This window comes from Heterocephalus glaber, unplaced genomic scaffold (genome assembly GCF_053883595.1).
Source record: "Heterocephalus glaber isolate CG9 unplaced genomic scaffold, H.glaber_assembly_v1.0 deba00000546, whole genome shotgun sequence".
In the NCBI taxonomy this organism is placed as follows: domain Eukaryota; kingdom Metazoa; phylum Chordata; class Mammalia; order Rodentia; family Bathyergidae; genus Heterocephalus; species Heterocephalus glaber.
The window spans coordinates 17945681-17964056 of record NW_028258147.1 but is presented as its reverse complement, the minus strand read 5'-3'; the positions used below and the strand labels follow the sequence as shown (position 1 = coordinate 17964056).

Below are 18376 nucleotides of genomic sequence, written 5' to 3'. Positions count from 1 at the left end.
AGGTACTAAATAGGGAGGTGCCTTGGACACTCTCTTGATGGAAATAGTCTATTTTGTTAGGACTTCAAAATAGAGATGTATGCATATTCAAAACATCCATTTGCACACTTATGACACATATCAACTTTTTCATAAAAAACTAATCAAATATTGAATCCCAGGCTTGCATGTTGGGTTTTTTTTTTTTTTAACAGTGGTATGGATTAACAATTCTAAAAACCACTCTGTGTTCTAGGCTTAAGTAATATATTGGAGTAAGCAGAAGTCATGTTCCTCACTATTGCATAAAAGCATCAAGTAGAAAGACTAGAATATGCCGCATAGTTTTGGGTTAGAATCAGGGGTGGCAAAAGCAGCAGGAATTCATGGTTCAGTACAGAGAGACAGATAAAGTATAGATGTGTGTTTGAGTATGATAAATCCATGAATTTCTAGCAGTAAATACCATTTTCCATTACAAAAGAAACTAGTGCTCCTGGAAGAAATAATTCTTTGAGTTGGGATGGAAACAAGATGAGTCTGGAATAACTTTCTGCAAGAAAGAACACGCCCAAAGAATGATGGGAGTACATCAGCTGAGCTAGAGTCAAAGAGCTCCCACTGGCAAATCTGTGATAATTCTGAGCATTTCCGAGTAAGTTTCTAGCTCTGAGAATTCATGACTCCACACTAATATAATAAAAAAGTAAACAGCGAAAGAAACGTTGTTCTTTACAGTAGAATGTGAATAATAAAAGTAGAAGGAATGGTGGGATTGGAAATTATCAACAGACTGTAAAACTATTGGGTAAAAAATTTAATGGATGACAGTATATTTGCAGAATCTCAAATTATTTCCTAACAATTTAGTCACTAATGTAAAAAGGAATTTAGTAATTAAGTGCAAAAAAAAATAATTTATCTAGCTTATGATCAAGACAGCTAGTTAGGAAAGGTCCTGAAATAGAGTTGGGTGATCAGCCTTATTAGTAAGAATTAAAATAAGAGTAGATAGTGAACTAGGACTTTGGACCAAGAACAAACTTCCTGAGGCAATATGGAATGTAGCCCCCTGCCTATTAAAGGGGGTTGCAGTTCCTCTCTACTAAATTCTTGAGTTTCCAGAAACTTAAAATGTAAAATAACTGGTTTTTCTTTAAAATTCTAGTTTCCTTTAAATCATACATGCTGAGTAACTGTCCAATTGGTCATTTTAAATCCAGAGCCACCCATGACAAAGAACTGAACAATTCACATGCTCCACTTACTCGTAAGTAGCTTTAAATGGAGGGTCCATGTGGCCACCCACTTGGGACCCCTCCTGGAAATCCAGGAGCTATTTTTCTTCTCTTTAAACATTCTCCTAACTTCTTCCTTTGTCTGTGCTTTCATTCTTTGACTTTGGGAGACTAAGAGCTTGGTTTGCACAGAATTAACTATTTCATACACAGTAGGAAACCTGGCAGACACCACCTTAACCCGGTGATGGATGTTAGCATCATGTAGTATGATTTGGGAAAAACCAAAATCATATATATTTTGACTTGCATCACTCCTACAGTATTGCTGCCCAAAATGTACAGACAAATTGCAATTGAGTGACATTTTATAAAATACCTAGCCTGTGCTCTTCAGATGACATCAAAGTTAAAAAAAAAAAAGGTAAAGAGAGATGAGGAACTAAGCTTAAAGGAGAATTAGAAGACCTGACAACTATATGGAATTCATAATCTTGAATTGGGGGAAAAAAGCTATAAATGCTGGGAAACATGAAAAAAGCATGTATAAATGACATTAAAAAATTATAAATATCCCGACTGTGGAAACTGCACAAGACTAGGGAAAGGATTATCCATTTTTAGGAAATACATATATACTTAGAAATGAAAAAAATGTGTCTAATTTACTCTCCAATTGTTCAGAAAAAGTGTGTGTGTGTGTGTGTGCACACGCACGTGCGCAGATGCGTGCATTCCTTTTATTAAGGAGAAGGGAATATAATAAAGTAGATGGGGCAAGATATAAATCTAGGAAAAGTATACTGGTATTGTGTAATTGAAGCTTTTCTATAAATAACAAATTAAATCAACAGTTTTCAAAGAGAAGCACACTGGAGAAAAGCTACACGGTAAGAAAAGTTCATTTTATAGGAAAATGTTATAGTAATATTTGAATATGAGGAAGAATCTCTTCAAAGTCACAAAATAAAAATAAGGACCAAGGACAAATGACTTTCTTACATATCAAGGAAGGTTAATTCATCCAAGAAAGCATGTCCAAAACCCATCAAGAGACATATCTAAAGAGAGAGGCAAGATTCAAGTGGTATGGGTACAAACACCTGGACTTTTACAGCTTTAAGGCATTCTCATAGGAAGCTGGACAAACCTGCAACAACAGGGAAAAGACAGGTGATGAAATGCTGCAAAACACAGGCACCCAATAGCAGTGAAGAAGGAATGACAACTTATCCTTAAAAAATAGTGATTTTTAGTATTTTCATATGGTAAATTAACATTGGAATTTTTCCCCTTTGTTGTTCAAAAGCCTGGCCCCAATTTGACTAAGTTTTAAGAGCCCAGTAAGTTTCTAAAACTACCAGTGCATACAACGAATATATTTCTGCTGGTGATCAAACTGAAGAGTCTTAACTCACTGGTATGTTTCCTCATTTTTGTTCTCCACAATATGTAAAAAAGTGGCCCATTTTAGGCAAAATCTTTTCTGCAGCCTCTTCCTTTAATTGCATCGATCTATATTGATTTATTTTGGCTGCTTCTTGAACACATCTCTTTTTGAGGCATAAACTTGAATCAATCACACAATTAATATTAAAAAGTTTCAGAGGTGATCTTTGATTCACATGAGTGAGCGTGTGTGTGTGTGTGTGTGTGTGTGTGTGTGTGTGTGTGTGTGTGTTTCCTCAATTGCTGGGTATTATCTTGACCACAGAGCTACTGGGGCAATTCAACTCTGTATCCCTGAGATGGGTGTAGCTCAGAGGTAGAGCATCTCCCTAACATGCTTGCAGCCCTTGGTTCCACCACTAGCAACCTTAAATTATGTAAAGAAAAGATAAAATTAAAAATAATCTAAGCTACTGAAGACTTTTAGTTTGTCCAGGATTAAGGAAAAAGAGTACAGTAAGTATAAAGTGCCCCTCTAAGGAGCAGGAGATCTCCAAGTGGCCACATAGCCTTCAGAGGCACAGAGGAGTGGTAAATTACATGAACTCTAGAGGCAGAATGCTGTGCTCAAGTCTGAAAAAAAAAAAGAAAAAGAAAAAGTTGTACAAAGTGCCTGTGGACTCATCTGTTCCAAAATGAAATAATCACGAGACCTACTATAATATCCTAAGGACCAAGTGAGTTAATTCAATAGGACACAGCACATACCAAACAATGCCCCATAAGAACATCACATCTTAGACAGGTCCTTAAACCTCTATGGACTTGACCATATAATTTTGAAACCTCCCCCTCTCATCCCCACCAGGAGTCCTTTGAGTCTTCTGATTTCTCCTATCATCCACAAGGTAGCCTCATTTTAATACTCATAAACAAACGTATAAGGATTCCTCAGGTTACCACAATAGGAGTAAACATGCACTTGTTTAAATTTGAATGGACAAGTAATGTTTGTAGACTTTATTACAAGCCTATTTTAAACAGCCTTTGAAGTAAAAAAATCAACTAAACTGCTGGTTATGAACTCAAAACGCTAGCTACTTTTTAAAGATACAGGAATTTATGAACTCCATTTACTCGATTCTCAAACATAATAAGAATTTTGCAGAGGTATGACATCAGAATCCCATGCTAAATTGTAAAGGAATCAAAGTGCACACAGACTCCTGAGTTCTGCTTGCCTTTGTTATATTGCTGCCTGATTTATATCATCTACTCACAATTACTTTCAAGTAAGGGCTGAGGGCAATTGTACAGAGAGTGGTATTACCAGTCCTGCAAAAGCCAGTGGGTTTTGTAGAAGCACTTGAAGGAACTAACACAGGTTCCCTGGTAGTGAGAAGGTGGGTGGTGGCTCCCAGAATAGCACCCAGACTGAGCTACGAATGAAGAAGAAACAGAAGCTTTCACACAATGAAAGGGAAGGCCGTGGAGGTGGGCACTGAACAGCAACGTAAAGATAATTAGTTCTAACTCAAAGTGGAAAACAGTAAGGAAAGTAATTATGGTCATTTACTAAATGAGAAAGCAGAGTGCGTGTTTTTCACACCACGGAATTCTCTAATGACATTTAAGAATTATGACTGGCCTGGCATACGAACAACTTGGGTTAATTAGGTTAATGGAAGATCCATCTGCCTCTTGTTATCTGTAGCGTGTACTCAGGTAAACATCCAGACCTCAGCTGTTTCGACTTACAACCGACCAGTCCTCAGAACCCATCAGGTTAGGTCAAAGGTCCACTGTATTCCTTATTGCTCTCCCGACCCTGCCCTGGTCCTTCCCTGGTCACCCCCACCCAACTATTCAACTCTATTAAACCAACCTAACCCTAAGACATATTAAAAGGCCATTTTTTCCTTAGTCTATCTCACAGGCCCTGCAGGCACTGGTCAGCAGTTTGAGCTTTGCGGGTCTCATCGGCCCTCTTCTTTCAACCTTGAGTCTCAAGACAGGAAGGCTTCCTGAAAGCACGGGTTTTCCAGGTATCTTCCTCTGTGGCAGAGGCACACAGCCCTACCCTTAAATCTCAGATCAGAATCACAGACCTGAGCCTCCAGCTTCCCCTTAATAATTGCTCTGCAATGCTCCTGGGAAACAGAAATGAATTTTGAAATGTAACAGTGAATTATACATTAGGAATTACATATTTAGGCATAGGCTAAAATAATCTTGTGTGTATAAAACATGCTAAAATACTGTTCCTAAAGATGTTATTATACATGATTATCACATATCCTTAGATGAAATTCTAGAACGCAATTTAAAATTAAAGGATATTTATATATGTGATAACAATTGCACTACGAAATAGAGACAACTGAATAGAAATGGCAGAATAAACTACAATAATTTATTACAGGAAGAAAAACACACATGAAATAAACAATTTCCTTTTCAGTGTGTCATTTCTTCAGTTATCTAGCACTGGAAACTCCTCCCATGTGTTAGGAGAATTTTCCACCTTATGATTCTGCATCTGTCAAAGCGTTACTTTGGTGCTCTTCCATGTAGCAAGGGAGGAGGAGCATGGCCCCAGCTTGGCCAGCCCCATACATCTGCCTTGGCTTCCAATAGGCAATAAGTGATGCAAAGCAGGGCTGGGCAGGCACACTCAGGACAAGCAATGAGGCATAGTGCTGTCAGGCATGAGCATGAGCTGCAGCCTCTAGCTCTCCTCAGCACAAGCCTTAACTGCTGTGGACGAGCTCTGCAGAAAACATGTCTGACACTGGCTGGTGAGAGCTGAGCTCCTAGTGTTCCAACCGTGCCCAGGCATGCTGTAAAGTGGCTAATGTTTCTTCAAAGCAGTCAATAAATGTCCTTTCCGCCTAAACCAATGAACATTAGCTTTCCTTGCTTAAACTCAATCCTGTCAAAGACCTCTACTACCAAGTAACTGACCTAATTATACAGAGCTGCCACCTAGAAAAAGCTGTATCTAATACACAGAGCTATTATTAGGCTTTTCACTGAATATTGTAATCATTATGGCTTCTTGTATTTAAAAGCTCTGTTCAAATTTCCTATTTCAGGGCTACAAATGATAGTTTGTAAGAATGAATAAAATGTTTGAAAATATATACATTTCTCTAGTATTCAAATACATTAGACTTAGATGCTCTGTTAAAGTGATGTACAAGATAAAACAAAACAAAACAAAACAAATACCTTTTGCCCTGGGTTCCTGGCTCAAAAGAGGGAGATTACCTGGAGGCCAAGTTCCCTAGGACGATTACTCATTAGCTTATTCAAAGAGGTTTTACAGCCTCAGCCCATTTGTCAAATTGACTCTTGCCCAAATTTCTCTGGCACACAAATGACCAAACAGTTAGCCCTCCCATTAGTAGTCTCAGCAGGAGCCAACACATGAATGAGCACGGAGCCTCTTTCTCCCACCAGCAGAGGCCAACCAGCGCTGCGTGCAAGCCAAGTGTCTCAGAATTACCACAGATATACCAGTGTTAGATAATAAATACTTGAACTGCAGATAATGGGACCTCTGCTTTCCCAGACTTTGCCTCTGGCAGTGATGTAAGGAATGGGGCTTGCTTAAAATAATGGATTTCTTTTTCCTTCCTGTTTGTAGACATCTAAAGCTGTAGCTTATTCTGTATGTCAGGGAACTGAAGACATTTGGTTAAAAGGTAACAGATAATCTGTTGTTAAAGATGATTTGGGCTGCGCAAGTGCAAGGACCTGAGTTCGATCCTCAGTAACAAAAAAAAAAAGATGTTTTGGGAGGGTTCTGCTTCTTATCAGCTGATGTGTTATTTCTTTATAAGTAAAGATACTGGGTAAGAAAATAAACAAACCCTTTTCACATTAGAATCTACTAGAATATTATTTAAGGACAAAAAGCAGCACTCCGTGAAAGCAATTCTTCACTGAGACTACACATCCAATGAATGTGGCCATAAAAGACTCCTGTATCCCTGTTATACACGGGAAGCAGACCCACTGGCTCATTTATATTAGCCTCTCAGGGCCCATAGGACAGAAACAATTTCCTTTCACTCTCAGCCAGGTTGGAAATGACCCAGTCATTCAGAAGCAAACAGGATGTGAGTTGATTTTTTTAAAAAAGTCAACTAGATAATAAAACCTTTGATTCAGCTAGAAATAGGTCCTTTGTTTTGCACCTAAAAAAGAAATGATAAAATACAGAAGTATAATTGAAGAAAGCATGCATTTTTATATGTTAAAATATCTTCTTGGTTTTTGAGAATGCACATAAAATCCAGCAGAAATAATTTATTATGATATAGCTCATTTGACACATTAAGAATATAATTGAAACGTGCCCCATCCAAGAAGTACAAATGAGTCTCGGTGACATCAGCTGAAATACCCTGGCTCCTGCTTGTGTGGTTTGTGGGGACTTTTGAAAACCTCAAGAGACTTCAGTGGTTGTCTGTAGGGCTTTGTAGAGGGTTTGCAAAGTCCAGAGTAAAACTGATTTTGCTTTATGCCCATGGAGGCAAATTCTGTTATTATTTTACCCAGTGTTTTAGTTTTCTACCATGTAGTCATGAGGAAAATGTCTGCTTTTATTCAACACCTGTACCAGAACGCTGGCATTCATATGTTAATGAAAGACACATGTTTAACAGCAATGTCAGAAATATTTACGGTACATACATTCAGGTTGTCTACCAGGTGTTAAATGTGAGATAGTATTCTCTGAAAAGGACAACCAGAAAAAGATTTTAATTTATGCTTTAATAATTGTGATGAAAACATTAACTGTAATTCTAATCATACCAGACATCATTAGCTTCTATGACCTCCTCTCTTTTCTAATAAAGGGAATTGGCAGTCTTAGCATTTATTTTTTTTTGCTAATCACAGTAAGTTTTTCTCAAACTTGGTACTCAAGTACAAGGAATGTGAATGTCAGTGGGGAAGGGAAGAGGGGAAGAGGTTGGTTTAAGTGAACACAAGAGAGCAGGAGGCTGGAGATCTGAAGCTGCCGTGGCCAGCAGATCCCAGAGGTATGACACTGGATAGCTACCATGCTAACTTTCATCATATTCTCCTCAGACTGTTTTCATTATTCAAAGAAATAATAAAAAGCAAAATAATAAAATAATTCCTAATTGCAAAGAAATAGTTTGGATAGGCACTAGACAAAAATCACCTTGGGATACTCCCTAGGATCAGAGAGCTTGGGCTGCATTGCTGGAATAAGCTACCAAGCAACTGAACATGTCTTACTGTACTAGGAAAAGAAGTCACTCGTGCCTCAAAATACGTATTTGAAAGAAAGTAGCTAAGTCACTATTATGGTAAACACAATTTCATTGTCATGCTTTATGATTTAGTATCATTTTCAGTTACACTGTAAACATTTTGAGTTACATTTTAAAAGGGACACAGATCCTGCCAGCATTCAGCATTCCTAAGTGCTACCAATTTCTCCTGAAAATACATATATAAACAACCACCTCAGAGCTGGTTTCTTCTTTCTACTCTATATCATGCAGATAAGACTGTTTGAAAGCCTCAGTACCTTCTTTTGTCTGCTCTCAGCGGCAGCCAGCTGGGTGGACATCCTTTCTTGCATTTTTCTGCAGTGGGCCATGACTGCTTCAAGGATGGACAGGGGGTTAGTACAAACTGGCTTCTTCTCTTTGTCACCAGCACCTGCTTCATAGTCTCTCTGGAGCGCCAAGAACGGGTCATTTAGATTAAACCTTCCATACCGTTCCTGGATAAACACCTCCTTCCGGCGAGCCTAGAACAAAATAAGAGGAATGTATTTAAAAAAATTAAAATATACAAAACTGTATTGTAAGGTTTCATGACTTGACAACTGCCATAATGGCTACAAGGTCAAGTGGTAAGAGAAAGGCCACTGCGATCCCTAACCCCTGCCTACCCTGGCATGCCATCAGTCCAATTTAAAAAGTTTTTCCTGCTATAAAGGTTCCCCAAAGGCTGTAAAGGCTTGGTACCTACCATGTGGTGTTACTGGGAGGTGGGGGATACTGGAAGGAAGTTAGGCTAACAAGGGTGCGCCCTTGACCCTGGCCTCTCTCATTCCTTTTTCTTACCAGCTATCAAGAAGGGAGCAGCCTCTTCCCACACACAGGCTCACAGCAGTAGGACCAAGTGACCACAAACTGAAGCCTCTGAAACCATGAGCTGAAATAAATCTCTGCTCCTTTTAAGTTAATTATCTTAGGTATTTTTGTCATAGTGATAGAAAGCTGACTAACACACTTTTTCACTTACAAACGTTGTTGTAATACAAATGATGAAGAAGTTTTTCCCATGATCCCCTAACTCCCTTAAAAAAAAAATCTAAATTTTAGCTGTAGCCTTTTCCAATTTAAAGTAAAATCAGTGACCATTATACATTATACACATGTACAAGTTACTACACTGTACCCAAAGAGCTTGCACAAATAAAAAATTTAAAACAAAGTCAGAAATATTGACAAAACAAATTTTAGCAAAAGTTCAAAAATAAATAAAATTATCTCTATCATTACAGAACTTACATTTCAAAGAATAATCAGGTTAAGTAACAACAAATAAATTCCTTACATTTTTTAACCAGAGAGCAAGCATAAGGACATTTGCTAGAAAAAAAAATCTGTAAAAAATTTTATGTAAGAAAATTATAATATCCATATTTTATAAAGTTTGGCCAGAAAATTTTTAAAAAGCCTTCAGAAAATTTTGAAAAATGCAATTATCTCCTCACTGTTAAAGGCCATTTAAATATAATTAACAGAATCCCAGGAAAGAATACAACCTCATTTACTCTAAATGTCAGTCCATCAGTGATCAAGTTAATTTCACACTCACATAATGAACCCTAAATACAATTTTTTATAATTAGCCTAGCAGTCTTTACATAAAATATAAAAGAGCAGTAGAAATATATTGAAAACTGGTAACATTTTCCCAATTGGGGTCATTTTGGAATAGCCACTAGGAAGAAAAATTATTCCATGTCACTGCCATTGGAAAAAACTGTATTATAATAAAACCAAGCTCAAGTCTCTCAAATGTTAAATGTTTTCTAAAGAAATACTACATATAATTAAGTCATTAAACAACTAACTTTTCCTATTGGTAGACCACTGTCAGAAAGGCAACAACTAGATAAATAAGTGCTGTGTCAAATGAGAAAGACCTATCATTTCTTTTCCTATTACCAAATTGGGTTAAGAAGTAAAAAACCTCCAGTTCCACCGCTAAATTGAAGCTAGCTTTCAGAAAATCATTTCAAATTTGAAAGACAAGGTTTATGAGTTAAAAGTATTTGATGTTTCTATGCTCTTCAAATTCAATTATGTAATCAATACACTAAGTATCACTTGAGAGATGCAATTCCACTTTGTACTTCACTTTTCTCTTCATATTTATTTAATGTAGTTCCTCACTCATCCTTGGATAAAAGCTTGAACAGCTCCGTGGTTTTTCTCATCAATTTTATTTAATGAAAGTCTATAGTTACCTTCAGCCACAGAACAGTCTCAATGTGGTTATTTGGAAATTCATGGCAGTTTTCTCTCACCCGCTGGCATCTGCTGCAGAGTGACCCACTCCTCTGCCATCAAAGCCTCCTCACCCTCTTTCTATGCTGTTCTAGAACTCTCTGGGCTGGGAGGGGCTGGAGGTGGATAATGAAGGGAGGGAAGTTGTAACAGTGTACCTGACTGGTTCTGCTATCTTTATTGACTGAGTGTGGCAAATATTTAAAGTCCATTCTTTTCCCATGAAATGCTTGGTGCCTTTCTTAAAGGTCTGCCCCCTCTCCTAATGGTAGGGTCCCCTCATCCATTTGCCTCAATGTAGGCCATAAATCTAGGACATCCTACCTAATCTGTAAGACCCAATACAAAAATGGAAATGTGGGGCTTTTAGTTCAAAAATTACTAAGAATTTCAAGGTGACAATAGCACAGCACATAACCAAGCATGGCGCCTAAGTGCACAGTCTTTGCAAGGGCACAGGCTGAATGCCCATGAAGTCAGCCTGCACGTGCTCCTTATGCAGCATTTCAAATTCAGCTTTCACTGGAGATCCCGAGTTCTCTCTAGACTGATCTATCAAACAGGGCCTGAGTCATTGTCATTCTCACTCTTCCCATGGTTCCATCTTGGAAACATTCAGGAACTTTTATCCAAATGAAAGCTGATAATCTCCACAAGACAATATAACCTCCTCTCTTTCACTTCCACAGAATGACTATTTGTGCAACTCTACCTCCACTTAGCCCCACAAGATCTTCAGAAGAAACCTATTTGGTCATTAGTCTTCTTGGAACATTTTCTCATTACTTGAGATGAAGGAAAAAGTAACTGGCTGGGGCAAAACTCATCACACAGTTCTCTGGAGAAAAATGCACTTTGATGAAAATCTTCTTCCTTAATCTCTTACAATTCAATTTTTTAATGCTTTCAACACAAGAAAAAGATTAAAAAGTCAAAACTTATTTCAAATATTTCTTCTGCAAATTTTCAAGTTGGTCTTCACTTTAGTATTTGATATTTATTATAGGTTCCTGCTGAAATTACATTTTAATAACCCACTTTCATTACTATGTCTGGGTGAATATGTCTATTCACTGAGGAAAGATAATCCATGCTGTACAATACTTACAATACTAATTCAGACCATTTCTTAACACATAGGTTATTCTTAAATCAGGATGAACTTTTGATGCATGGGTTAAAATTAATTTTTGCATAATGTAAGAGGTAAATACATTTATCACGGATCCATTTCTAGTTTTGCCCAGTAAATTTTATGGTCTGGAAAATGTTAACTTTTATTAACTAGTATGAAATAGTTTTGTGTATGTATTTTTGTCATGTTTGGTTTTGTCTTTAAATGTCAAGGTTTATTCACAATAGCCAAGATATGAACTCAATTGAGGTACCTACTGACAGATGAATAAAGAAAATGTAGTATTTATACACAAAAAGGTATTACTCAGCCTTAAAAAAGGAGTGAATCCAGTCATTTTCAGCAACATGGAAGGAACCAGAAGACATGTTACATGCACTAAGTCAGGCACAGAAAGACATACTGCATGTTGTCACTCACGTGTAAAGCTCGAAATGCTGATCTAGAAATAGAGAACAGAATAGTGGTCTACAGGCTAAGAAAGGTGGGGAAGAAGAAGTACAGTAGGAAGTTGAATAACCAATGCTAAAATACAATCAGACAGGAGGAATAAGCTCTAGTGTTCTTGAGCACATAAGGCTAACTATAGTTTAAAACAATTATCTCAAAATAACTAGAACAGGGGAGTTCAAAAGTTTCCAACACAAAGAAATAATATTTGAGGAGTTGGAAATGCTAATTACCTAGATTTGATCATTACATACTATGTATATGTTTCAAATTATCATGCTGTCCTCCATTAATATATAATGATTATATGTCAAAATTTAAAAAAAAATTACTAGCTTTAACTGACCATCACACTGTGATATTTAAAAATAGACAACTTTTTTCTGCTGTAAATGCTGTATAATTGTATGTATACAGGACCATACACATGGAAATGTCAGTTAGTTTGCTTTGCAAATATGGAATGATGTTTAACCTTTACAAGGAGGTACAAGATACATATATTAGCTTTCTTTAAGGGCAGATGGTGGCTCTGTGTTTATTGCTAACTATGAAATTATGTTCCCGATTATCTTTAGTTTTCAAAATGAGAGAAATGAAGCAACCTTCATTCGTCTAAGACACCTTGAGTTTAGACAACAAATCTGATTTCATTTTTTTAAGTTCCTAAAAGTACAAGCACCCTTAGGTAAAATGAATATCAAAGACCTCATGTATTCCAATAACATCAAACTAACCTCTGAATTCAGGTTTACTGTTTTCAGAGTTGCCAAGTACTAACAGTACTCTATGACCACGTGCACTGTGTTTATGCACATATCCAACACGATGTTTTGTATCTCTGCTTATAGGTAGGATTTATAGAATCAATAATCCTAAGACAGAAAAGGTTCAGTTTTATCCACAGGTTTCTAACAGACGTCTAAAGAACAGGGTAGTTGCTTATCTTGATTCCAGGTTTAAAACAGAACATGACATGAAGAAGAAATGCTTTAAAATCAACAGTGCATTCTTCACATGGAATATATCAAATTACTCAGTAAGCAACTCATTTTAAAATTATTTTTATATATTTGGTATTAAAAAATATGTTTTTCATTGCTTCTTACTAAAGAGATATAGAAAATTTTCTTCTTTCAACAGTCCCTGTCTGAAGCAGACGAGTTTTCCCAGTTGGAACAAGAGAGAACACAGTCATTACTATTATGCACCTGGGAACTTCAGGTACCTTGGAAATTTTAGGACCTCACTACAAGGATGCTGGGCAATGCAGACACACAAATTCCTGCAGGAACCAGGCAGCTAACTCCACATGCATACTTAGCATTCTGTAGACCAGTGTGGAATGGCAGGCTTCTGGTGAGCTAGAGATGCTGTGCTCTTAACAGAGGGCATTCAAGTCTAACACAGCATGACACTTCACTAGTCAAACAAAGTACAGTTGGCTGACCTGGCTTGGCCAGCAGGAAATTCACTCTGTAATGTCTGATTTATGGGAAGTATCCAGTACTGTGATGCTAGCTGGGCTCACTCTACTCTTACTCATTTTGCTTTGAGTTTTAAGTGAGAGATTTTTATTTAAGTGACATCCTTCCAACTGACCACAGGGCATACAAAGGCTGTATAATGCATACTTGCTTTATAAGGGATATTTGCTTTATAATGGATAAAAGTAGCATCTACCAGGTTTAAGAAAATAGAATATGTCACCCAGAGCATCCTGAGGAAAGAGCTCAGCTTCCTTTCCCAGCTGGAGGAAGTGAAATCTCTTCATCAGGAGATGATCTTCCAGAAACCTAGGGTGGAAGTTAGGCCGCTCCGAGTCCCTCATGCAGAGCTAATTCTAGAGAAAAAGGTGGCCAAGAATCAGTTTACCCACTGCCCAAGACAGGATGAGGGGATCCTAAGGACTCAACTCTTCAATCTAAAGGTAGGTGACAGCAATTTCAGGGGGACCATGTGGGGGGTGTCAGTTTTCTGTGGCTCTTTGTGCATTGCCAATACAGACTGTATACAACACCTGTCATGTGTGGACCACAGAACTGTCAAGGAGAGTTTCTGAAATGGAAACATTCTCAGCCACTTACTCAATACTCCCTCATTCATCATAAGCACCCTTCTCCCAGTGGCTTTATCTATGTTATGCTCACCACTAAGGACAGCTTCTCCTCAGGGGGCCCCAAGTAACTCCGCACTGACACTGGCCCTGCCTGCCACCACCTCCTCTTCTGCTCATCTCAAAAGGTTCAGTTTGGCTCAGATTCAGGGAAGCATCTAGAACTGAACACAAGCCAAGCCATCTGAAAACACTACCTATTTTTCAGCAAACAACATGCTTATTCCTTTTAATATTCTTATAAAAAATTTACCTTTGTTAGGATGCCTTACTTTGTAATAAGAGTACTTATTTTTAGTGTACTTAATTTTTTTTGTGGTAGTGAGGATGGAACCTAAAGCCTTTGCACTAAGCTACATCCTCGTCTTGTTCTTTTTTTTGAGACAGGGTCTCGCTAAGTTGCTAAGTTGCCTGGGTTGGGCTTGTACATGCAATGCTCCTACTTCAGCCTCCCCAAGTGCTGAGATTACAGGTATGTGCCATTTGGCTACTCAACAGCCTGGCACAGTAGCATATACCTTTAGTTCCACGCTCTGGAGGCTGAGGCTGGAAGATTGCTTGAGTGCAGGAATTTGGGGCCAGACTTGGAACGCTGAGGCTCTGCTTCTTAAAAAATAAGGGAAGATCAACAATGCAGAAATATTGTAATATATAAGGAAACCATGTAACAAAAAAAAAGGTTTGAAACAAACAAAAAAAAAGGTTTGAAATTTTTATCATGCTGGATTTGAGCAGACTTTTCCTTAAAAAACAAAATAAAAAGGAAGAGCTGAATGTGCAGATAATTTCCTGGTTTATACATCAGAATTACTTAAGAATAAAATGCAGTTCAGGGAAATGAGTCATTATGAAGACAGAGACAAAAATGTAATTATAAAAACAGACTCAAAGAAACTCTCAAGCCTAGTTACCCTGAATAAAATACAATTTCATCAAAACTGAAGTTGTATCAAATCTGTAAAAGCTCTGTAAAAAGTCACAAGCAAGAAGTAAAAACATAGTCATTATCACTACAAGATTTAACAAACAGACTTCTTACTTTGGCTTTTCTTGTTTAAACTAGTTTAAACATGATCAGCAAAAATGAAAGAAAGAGTGCTTAAAATATCTAACGTTTGCTATTGCACGTTGCTATAGTTTGGATCCAGCAAGTCCTCTCGTGGTCCATGTGTTAAAGACCTGGCCCTCAGCTTGGATTTACTGGCAGATGGTAGAATCCTTAAGAGGTGGGGCCTAGAGGGAGTTTAGGTCACTGAGAGTATGGCTTTCAACAGGACTGAGGGGCTTCAGTCTCTTCCTCTTCCTCTCTGTTTGAAACCAACAAATGAACAGTTCCCTATGCTACAGACTCCCGCCATGATGTGCTGCTCTCCACATACACGCACACACCAACGTACGCATGCGCATACCCACCCACCTCAGAAGCCTAAAAGCAATGGATCCACCCAATCATGGCCTGGAGCCAAAATAAACCCTCTCCTCCACATAAATTGATTATCTCAGTACTTTATTATAGTAATGGAAAGCTGACTAACACGTATGTAATCCTCCTGGGAAAAGAAACTAAAAGTTGCATTGTAAATTGTAGTAAACATTATGAAACATGATACAATCAATTTTAAAACTGACAAACTTATAACTAACTTTACCTTATGAAAATCTGGAAAAACTGTGTAATAATTTTTAAAAATAGTAATAAAAGATAACTTTTATTGAGGGCTTATTAGTGCTAGATTCTTTGTGTTCATTTTATCATGACAATAAGCTCAGAAAAGAGGCATTATTTTCATTCATATTTTACAGATAAGCAGACTGAGGTTTAGATTCACTTACTTGCCTTAAGTTGCTTCAAAAAGAGCAGATATTCAACCTAGCAGTCTTACTCTAAAACCGACACTTCTGAGTACTAAAAGATCATTATGATTACAGTAGTTCGGAAGACTAGACATGACTTCAAAAATAAGTATTACTCATGCACCAATCCTCAAGTCAATATAAAGAAATAAAGTTTAGAAGAATGAAAAATATGAGAATATTCTCAAGAAGAGTTTTCTATATGCTCCATCTGCACTCCCAGTGTTACTGACCATATCCTAAAATGATTTAATCCATTTGTTTCCAGTTTCTTCTCAGAATCTATCATGTATGTGTAAAATACAATTTGATAATAAAAAATGTTTTGAGATATGTTTTCCCAAGTCACTGGTCACCTAAAATTTAAAAGAAGCACAAACCAGCAATAATACAGATCTAACTGCAAGAAGATGCTGAGGAATCCTGTCTCAGCTCTGGCCTTGCCAGTATGGCTGTCACTCTTGGTGCCAAGGATACAAAGCCACCGGGGATGGCTGAAATGTTGAGTCCAATCTGACAAGATGGACTTTGGCAGGAAGATGCAAATCAGTTTAAAGAACAAACACAGAAGCAAGTACGAAAAACACTTAGGAGTTTCAATCAACAGTCTGTTCAACACATGAACCATGAAATGGACGCTTCCTCTGTTTCCCCAAACTAGCAACTCAGCTCGAGGCTTTACCCATCAGTAGAAAATAGACACCTGCACTGCACAACCCAGACTACAGACCCACTTTACGCTGAAGCACTGAAAAAATGAAGCACTGAAAAAATGAACCACAGCAAAAGGATCCGAAAGTAAGACAAAAGAGAAAGAGTAGGAAGAGTCAGAGATGCTTAGAAGAGAAGATGATTTACAGTGGCATGACTGTGGTGTTCAAGTATCTGAACACACTCCATGATTAAAGAAATATTTCATGAAACATCACCAAGTACCCCATGAGTTCAATTTATGTTTTCTGTAACAGTGAAAGATATAAATTTAAATATAAAATATAAAGAGATGTTCTTAAGGAATAGCATTATAGCCCACACAGTAAACAATTTTAAGAGTCAAAGGTGTTCCAAAGACACAATGGGTTTCACTAGACTGCAGTGAAATCTCTGTCTTAGGTTGTGCTTCAAACCCAGGTGGAGAACACAGAGTAACAAAGTAATGCAGAAGACTCAGAACTCAGGAAAGCCTTTGGCTTCTAAACTGCTTTATTCCTCTTAAACCCAGAAATACCATGTTTCAAAATCAACAAGGAAGGAAAGTACATAGAGATTTTTTTCCAAACAGTCAACAAAAATTTATCCAGCTCTAAATCTCCATCTTAGTGGGAAAGAGGTCAAGTAGAGAAAAATAAAATTATAAGTTCTTCTAAGAAGGGAGGTGGGATGGATCCTACTTGCAAATAAAAAGGAAAGCCAAAGATAAACTGTAGTTCTCAGATCTCATCCTCACTCTAACAGGGCTAGAATAGCAAAAGGGTGAGTTTTCCACTTTCCAATTTATATTCTCTTTGATTCTCTCAGTGGATGGGTAATTGCAAAGAAGAGGATAGCAATATGAAAGTCACACAGTCTTCTGGAAAAGGATAGTCACTACCTTCCAGTGATGAGAGTGCTTTAGAAACTCATTAACCAGGAATGCAACATAACTTCTGAATTTTGATTTAAATGTCAAAAGAATCAAAAGAATCAGGAGACCCTGCTCATATAAGACGGTATTCTTGGGCAACAGAAGCTAAGAGGAGTGTCATGGTGTTACATGGTCTGCCATGCAATATTGAGAAACGTCAAAGGGGCAGGTTTTCCCTCTAATCTCCCTTATCACCTTTATCCCCAACCTTTCTGCCATCTACAACATGCTATCCCCTCATGGACATCATAGTTTCAATGTGCAGAAATTCTCATGCCAGGAAAAACATAATCTGTATTTTGAATCATATTATCAAGACAGATTTTACTTAGTTCCTGATGAGGCTGAAATCTGGAAGACGTATTTCAATAAATCATGAATTCTCTCATAAATGTAAACCATTCTAACAGAATCTATGAAGTAGCTTGATTTTTCAGAAGTAAGAACCAGAAGTAACCCCTCTCTCTGAAATCTCCTGACACTTTGTTTCTACTTTGTGTGTCACTTTACACACATTCAACCGGGGTTAATCTCAGCCAAGTCTAGGGGTCCATGCTCATCTGTAGAAAACAGGATCCCCTTTAATCCCTAATGAGGTCAAGAATAGGATACAAGTTCTGCTCTTTGGTGCTTTCTTGCCAAGAGTAGATATTATTTAATTATCAGCACACTTTAAGCCAGATCTAGAAAAAGTCCTGAAATTTTTCTTAACCTCTCATGCCAGGCAGCCACTACCTATCGATCAGAACTGGAACAGTGATGAACGAACCTGCATTCTGTCCCCAGGGTACTGAATCACTGTCATTAGTTAGATGTCTGCTGCTTTTACAACCTTGTAACTTAAAGAGCTACTAGCAGAATACCTGACACATACCAGTTATGTATTTAAGGTGGTTAAAAGTAATGGTTTCTATAACTGGGACTAATCCTTCCCAGTGGCTATAATTATAAGTGGATATTTTCATATGGAAGAACAAAATAATTTTAAATATCGTGACAGAGGCACTATTATTGATCATT

The 18376-nt window shown here is 37.5% G+C and overlaps 1 protein-coding gene across 4 annotated transcripts in view; it reads right to left on the bottom strand.

Moving 5' to 3' along the window:
* Cttnbp2 (cortactin binding protein 2) overlaps window positions 1-18376 on the bottom strand; it is a 454755-nt gene that overhangs the window by 98951 nt on the left and 337428 nt on the right. For 3 of the 4 annotated variants that reach the window (XM_087204593.1, XM_004865255.4, XM_087204594.1), the window contains one exon: window positions 8179-8403. In XM_087204593.1, the coding sequence (XP_087060719.1) occupies window positions 8179-8403 (225 nt within the window). Of the gene's footprint in view, window positions 1-8178; window positions 8404-13472; window positions 13616-18376 lie in introns of those variants that run through there. The other variant, XM_021244753.2, reaches the window with a different exon arrangement.